We start from the raw sequence: 7,040 nt of genomic DNA on the forward strand, positions 1-7,040 counted from the left end.
AGTAATAGATTTAGGGGAAGCTGACCCCATAGCAAAGAGTCAGAGGTACCAGAGTGAGTCTTTCACTTTCTCCTTTAATATAACTCCCCTTTGCGCGAAAGAAAACTACGGTTCTCTGGCATAAAATCAACAGAGCAATGGGAGCCCAGAGGAAAAGGGTAGGGAACTAGAAGCGGGCTGATCCAACAGGCTGCCGGAAAGCGTTGTCTATCTAGCAGCTTTGCCTTGGTGAACTAGTTCGGAAGGTGTGGAACGGAACCAGGTCAGAGCCACCAAGTCGGGGCCTTACCTGCTGCCCCTCCCCCACGCGGAAAACACGCCGCAGCCAACTTGAAATTTGCTGGTCTTCCTCAAGCTGTTGGCGTTCTAGGTCCGCCTCCCAGAGCTCCCCATTGGTGAGTTCTCCCGGCCAATCTTGGAGAAGCCGAGGAGGGAGGTCCGCCCACTTGAAGCTGAGGAGTGGAGGGAGGGAGAGAGTTCGCCGGAACTCAGGCTAGAGAAGCCGGGTGAGGAGAGAGATGGAGTTGCAGAATCAACCAAGGGTCAGTCATTTCACACCTCATCTCAGATGGAGGATCCCCTTGGCTAGCGACAGTTCACAGAGGGAACCTGACTCTCACATCTCACCGAGGGACTCTGTTGAGGGAGCTTACACAGAGAAATAAACCTCTGTGAAACCTGCTTCTTAGGCGTCGTTCTTTTTGTGACTCTGTCTTCACACTGGGCCTCTCCTTCTTTACTCCAACCTTCCCTTCAATCCTGCACTGCCTCCCTCCAGCACCACCAATGAATATTTCTTTTCTAGAAAAATATTTTCCTGTGGATTGCTGCCATGTCTGTGAGAAGATGGAAAGAGGGTTTGGGAAAGGAAGGATTAGGAATCAGATAACCAGAGTTGAGGAGACAGGGAAGGAATCCAGTGTTTCCTGCATTTCCCACTGCCTTCCAGTTCCTCCTAGCCCTTGGTAAAAGGGGGCACGGGAGGAGGAGTCCCACTTCGCAAAAAAAAAAAAAAAACAGAGGGAAAGAGTTCAGAGTAGAGATAGAATCTAGGAGTTAGTTAAGAACAATAACCCAGACGTCAGGGAGAATGGCCCTGGGAGTGAAGCCTCTGGACTGGGAAGGCTGTAGGTGGAGTGGCAAGCACAAAGTCTTTGGAATAGGACAGAAACAGAGCTGTGAGGCTTTGGAGAACTTACTTCACTTTACTAAGTCTCAGTTTCTTCATCTATAACAAGAAAATAATTCCTACTTTATAGTGTTGTTGTGAGGATTGGAGATAATGTATGTAAAGTACTTGGCACATGGTTGGTTTCCAATAAATGGCAGCTAGTAAAAATGGGTGGCTTCCCTGCAAATATTTCTCTCTCCCCCTTCTCCAGGAACATTGTATCTTGTGTCTGGGGGCCTCCAGCCTCTGAATTACCTCAGGTGAGTTTTCCAAATCCTTAGGATTTTTTCCTCACTCCCCCTCCCACTCCCCCTGATGCCTTCCAGCTGGACACAAACTCATTCCTAAAATATGCAGATGGAAGCTATGGTAACCATGGAGACAGGGCAGATGGTGAGGAGAGGCAGAGACAGACAGTGAGAGAAACCGACTGCTACAGACAGGGAGAAGAAGACTTTAAGGAGCGATTCAAACAGAGACCTTTAAGTGAGATGGAAAAATAATGATTCTAAGCAAGACTGAGAGTAAAGAGATGCAATGAGAGAGGATGTGTTACAAGGTTCACTCTTCTCTGCCCCTTTTCTATCTCTCTCCTTCCCACCCCTCCAAGAATATGGAGAGGAGACAACTGGGAATGCCCCTTGCTGTATCTAAAAATGATCCCAGATAGCCAACCTCTTCATACTTATCTAAGAGGTCTGTACAAGGGAGCTGAGGTCCAAGTTTATTTGTGGTACATGTTCCGTTTGGGGGGAGGTGGAATGAAGATGTATCGCTGTGTGACTCCAGCTCCCCCTGACATTTAAACTACGAGAAGGCAGCCACAACTCTTGCCTCGCTCTGCACAGTAAGGACCCCGGCTGTGGATCGCCATCGCCTCTCTCCACCCCTCTGCACAGTGTGCCATGTGCTGTGTGTGGCAGGTCAGATCTGGCGCACAGGCGCGCATCAACACACCAAGCTCGGAGAATGGGGATCTGCTGAAGCTCAACGAAGAACTAGGATGGTCCCAGTCTGGGTCGCGGAGGAGTCTCCTAAGGAACACTTAGGTTTGTTGTGACTGAGGGGAGGTCGGCTAAGCAAGGGAAGTCAGGATTGGAGCCTCTAGCTTTTGAGGGTTTATGTGTGCATGAGTGGGGTAACGGTTTGGTGCCCGACGCCCCCACCCTCAGAGACTAGGCTATAAATAGAGAGGCAGAGCTCCGCCCCCCCCCCCCCCCCAGCTTCTCTCCTCCCGAGCCGGCGCTGTGCCCGGGGCGCACCGGGAGGAGGGACCAGGATTCTGTGCCCGGGCGCAGATACTGACACCCAGGGAATCCGGGTGCCCACCCCCACGCCATGTGGGCCCCCAGGAACCCGGCTCCGCCACCCCAGCTGCCCCGTGGCCCTGGCCTCAGTCCTGGCCCGGAGGAGATTCTGCGGACTTACAGGTATCTATTTGGGTGCACAGCCTGGGAAGGGGAAAGAGCAAGGAGTGATGGAGAATGTAGCAGGGGCAAAAGAAACCCGCAATTCTCCCCCTACCCGTTTTAGGTCCCAAACGCAAGCTGCCTCCCTCCCCCCATTCAGTTTGTGGGGCTGTGGCAACCTAAAAGAGGTTAGGAATGGGACTGTGTGTGAATGTATGGGTGCATGTGTGTCGGGGGGTGGCGTTCAGCATCCTAGGAAGGGGGATTCCAAGTACGGATAAGAAAAGGGGGATGCTGGAAAGGTCTGATAAGCCGTGGGGTGAGGGTGGCGGTGCGGTATCCCTGCGCGTGCACGTACGCATTTGCACTGGCGCTCGTCCTTCAGTGCGGGTGCACCCTTCCCACCTCCTCAGGCATGCGCTGGGGGGATGGGGGCGGCTCAAGGCAGGAGTTAGAAGAAGGACTGTGTGCAGTGCCGGGGAGATCTCCCCCGCCCCACGCCGATCCTTCCACCAGTGCCTCAGTTTCCCTGCCTGAATCAATAAATAAGATCTTTCTCTTTTTTGCAGGGATTGGCTTCGCCACTGAGCCTTCGGGCCTCTGCCAGCCACCACCCCCAATCCCCTAGCCATCCTCGGCAGGTCCCAGTCCCGGCTCCATCGGTGCTTTCGCCCCAGCGGCAGCTATGCTGCACACCGAGGGCCACGCTCTTCTTCGGGCCGTGGGTCAGGGTAAGCTACGCTTGGCCCGTTTGCTTCTGGAGGGGGGCGCCTACGTGAATGAGGGTGATGCCCAAGGGGAGACTGCGCTAATGGCGGCCTGTCGGGCCCGCTACGACGACCCCCAGAACAAGGCGCGCATGGTACGCTACCTTCTGGAGCAAGGCGCGGACCCCAACATCGCAGATCGCCTAGGGCGCACGGCGCTTATGCACGCTTGCGCCGGCGGCGGGGGCGCAGCGGTGGCCTCCCTGCTCCTTGCCCATGGCGCAGACCCTTCAGTCCGAGATCACGCTGGCGCCTCGGCGCTTGTCCACGCCCTGGACCGCGGGGATCGCGAGACCCTTGCCACGCTGCTGGACGCCTGTAAGGCCAAGGGCACGGAGGTCATCATCATCACCACCGACACCTCGCCCTCGGGCACCAAGAAGACCCGGCAGTATCTCAATTCCCCACCGTCCCCGGGGGTGGAGGACCCCGCTCCCGCTCCTCTTAGCCCGGGGGTCTGCACGTCGCCGTCGGAAATCCAACTGCAGACTGCAGGAGTAGGAGGACAGGGATTGTTATCCCCTCGCACCCAGGAAGAAGAGGAGAAGCGGGACGTATTTGAATTCCCTCTTCCTAAGCCCCCCGATGACCCCTCCCCTTCTGAGCCACTCCCCAAACCACCCCGTCATCCTCCAAAACCACTCAAAAGGCTCAACTCCGAGCCTTGGGGCCTAGTGGCCCCTCCTCAACCGGTCCCTCCTGCCGAAGTGAGGCCGGGGATTGAGCGCCTGACCACCGAATTCAACGGCCTGACCCTGACAGGTCGACCGCGTCTTTCCAGACGTCATAGCACTGAAGGCCCAGAGGACCCGCCCCCGTGGGCGGAGAAAGTGACGGGTGGGGGTCCTCTCTCGCGCCGAAACACAGCGCCAGAAGCTCAGGAGCCTGGCCCCCCTTCAGGGCTGAGGCAGAAACTGAGCCGCATGGAGCCGGTGGAGCTCGATATCCCCGGAAATCTTTGCCCCGACTCGCCGGAGTGCAGCCGCCCGTCCCTGGAGCGCCGCAGATACAGCGCCTCCCCGCTGACCCTCCCTCCAGCCGGCTCTGTTCCCTCCCCGCGCCAGTCCCAGGAGAGTCTGCCTGGGGCTGTGTCTCCGTTGAGCGGGCGGAGGCGGAGTCCAGGGTTGCTGGAGCGGAGGGGCTCGGGGACGTTGCTTCTGGACCACATCGCGCAAACACGGCCTGGTTTCCTGCCCCCGCTCAATGTCAGCCCCCACCCTCCCATCCCTGACATTCGTCCCCAACCCGGAGGTCGGGCGCCTTCGCTGCCCGCCCCTCCCCAGGCGGGGGCGCCAGGCTCTCCCAGGACCAAGCGCAAGTTGGTGAGGCGCCACTCCATGCAGACTGAGCAGATCCGCCTGCTAGGGGGCTTCCAGAGTCTAGGCGGGCCAGGGGAGCCTGGGCGCTGAGAGGAGTGAGAGGAACCAAGGAGGGTGGGGATCAAGACCTTGGGAAGGGTGGAAGAACCAGCTCACACACACACCTCGGACATAGGGGCCTGTTGCATGTGCTCATGGGCTCGGCGCACGCACACATGGGTAAACATGTGTCTACAAGCACAGTACTTGCACTTGCAGGGAAGGGTAAGTACTCTTATTTATTGGTCATATAGACACATGCACTCATGCCCTGGCCACTTCACATGCATATGGGAATTACTCACACACCGGACCATTTGTGCTAGGGCCCCAAAAGGGTCCCAAGCTCACTTGCATTTGTTCAGAAGCGTTAGGGAGCCCCTACTTATGAGTAATATCCAATCTCTTTGACCTCCTGCAATAGTAACCCCTTGCTTTCCATGTATGCCCTGCAACACAGCCCACTCATGATTTTGGACACTCTACCCTCTTCGTGAATATCCCACCCCCATTCTGCAGGTCTTGCTTCTCTCTCCAGGCTTGGCTCCTTGTTCACACCCTGCTTCCAGCCCTAACCACTTTTCAGGATATCTTCTTCACTCTCCTTGGGAATTTGCTGCAGCAATCCCCAGCCTCAGTTCTGCTGCTGCCCTTCCTGCTCTCAGCTTTACTTCTCAGCTTCCTGCTTTTTCTTCCCATCCTGTTCCCCCAACCAATACAACAGGTTGTCTCATTTTTCCAGGAGGTGGGTCATGGGCTCTAAGCTGCTGTTCTGTCTGTCTGAGCTTATGAACACCCCCACAGGTAGAAGTGGGGAGTAACCCTAAATCACTCCTCTCTCCACTCGACATATCAAATAAATGTGTTCAGAAGTCTCTGTTTGGTCACTTCTGCTGGGGGTGGAGGGTGTGGGGAATGAGGAATAGGGAGGGAGGGTGATGCTAACTATAGCTATAACCATCTAGGGGATACTTCGAGGTTCCAGCCACCTTCTTTCCAGGAGACCAACTGTGGTTGTAGAAGAAAAGGCAAGTGTCCCATGTCCTGAAGGTTTTATGCCATCTGATAGGTTTTCATTTCCCTCAGTCTCCCCTATGTCCATCCTCAAATTCTTTAACTTAAGATTCCTACAAAGAATCCCTCCCTCCACCATCAGCAGATATATCCCAATAGATTAACTGTCCCTCTTTCAAGCTTCCTATGTCTTGACCACTCACAGTTTTTCCTTGGGGGCCTAACTTTTATCTCACCAGGTGCATTTCATTTTCTTCTACTTCTTGCTTCTGTTTTCTGTTTCCGCATCCTTGAGTTCTGAGCCACTGTAGGGTGGAGAGAGAGAGTGAGAGAGGAATCGTATAATCTCGCCTAGGTAAAAATGGTATGATAGTCAACTGACAAACAGGGTGCGTGTGTGTGTGTGTGTGTGTGTGCGCGCGCGTGTGCATGTAAGAGTAATTGGAGGAACCCAGCCTGACAGGTACCTGTGAACGAAGGTACCTGTCTTAATCTGTCCCCCTGGACCTTTCAGCTTGCTGGTTTTCTTCCTATAATCTAACTCTCCCTTGCTCTAATGAGAGGTATGGGAGCAACCCATTCTACTCTTCCTTACTCCCTCCCTCAACCTAGAATAGGTGAAATCAGAAAATGCCCCAACGATGTGGTATAACGAAAAGATTAAAATATTGGGGATCAGAAGATCTATGTCTGAACCCTCCTTTGCCATCTTCTGGCTATTTAATTTTGGACAATTTATCTAGCCTCTCTGTCAGTTTCTTTATCCGTAAAATAATAAAGTCTAGTTAGTGATTGTGACTATTAATGACAGTGCACTAAAGTACATTGTATAGTGTCTGACAAACAGTAAGTATATGCTCATTAAATGCCAGTATCTTTCCTTGCTTTAGCTCCACCACCAATTGCATGTGATCTTGGACAAGTCACGTCACTTCTCTGAGCCAGTTTCCTCATCTACATCTGTAAAATGAAGTGGTCGGACAAAGGCTCTCTAAGAATCCTCTCACTCTGTCTACAGTTCTCCCCAGCCATGCATCCAGGCCTTTTTTTTTTTTTTTTGCCTCTAGCCTCGGCCCTGGGGTCTGGCCTGCTTTCTAATACTCCCCACAGGACTCCCAAAGACGCGCCCAAGCTAAGCCTCTCCAGTACTGAGGATGTCGCTTTTTCTCTTTGTAATTGGTTGCTCAGAACCTCCGCCCTCCTCAGTAATTTGCCTATGGCGGAGCGGCAGCCGGCCAGCTCCCGCCCCCTCTCTGGTGATTGGCATAGGACCTGGCTCACCCCCGCCCCCGCTTGACTGACGGCTGGGCTCCGGCACCTC

At 54.3% G+C, this 7,040-nt stretch overlaps 2 protein-coding genes across 5 annotated transcripts in view; one reads left to right on the forward strand and one right to left on the reverse strand.

Moving 5' to 3' along the window:
* POLR3GL (RNA polymerase III subunit GL) overlaps window positions 1-3,585 on the reverse strand; it is a 24,685-nt gene extending 21,100 nt beyond the window's left edge. For 3 of the 4 annotated variants that reach the window (XM_073808465.1, XM_073808471.1, XM_019919790.3), the window contains exons 1-2: window positions 3,452-3,585; window positions 290-452 (exon numbers count right to left, since the gene is read on the reverse strand). In XM_073808465.1, the coding sequence (XP_073664566.1) occupies window positions 290-452; window positions 3,452-3,480 (192 nt within the window). In that variant the 5' untranslated portion in view covers window positions 3,481-3,585. The remainder of the gene's footprint in view (window positions 1-289; window positions 453-3,451) is intronic. The other variant, XM_073808478.1, reaches the window with a different exon arrangement.
* Window positions 2,453-5,582, forward strand: ANKRD34A (ankyrin repeat domain 34A). The gene is made up of 2 exons (XM_019919789.3): window positions 2,453-2,601; window positions 3,150-5,582. The coding sequence occupies exon 2, from the start codon at window positions 3,266-3,268 to the stop codon at window positions 4,754-4,756; it is 1,491 nt and encodes a 496-aa protein (XP_019775348.1). The 5' UTR covers window positions 2,453-2,601; window positions 3,150-3,265; the 3' UTR covers window positions 4,757-5,582.
* Window positions 5,583-7,040: the final 1,458 nt, after the last annotated feature.

Source organism: Tursiops truncatus, chromosome 1 (assembly GCF_011762595.2).
Source record: "Tursiops truncatus isolate mTurTru1 chromosome 1, mTurTru1.mat.Y, whole genome shotgun sequence".
Classification (NCBI taxonomy): Eukaryota; Metazoa; Chordata; class Mammalia; order Artiodactyla; family Delphinidae; genus Tursiops; species Tursiops truncatus.

Bases quoted from the DNA above. Each gene is read 5' to 3' on its own strand.
- ANKRD34A (XM_019919789.3), top strand. From the start codon at position 3,266: ATGCTGCACACCGAGGGCCACGCTCTTCTTCGGGCCGTGGGTCAGGGT.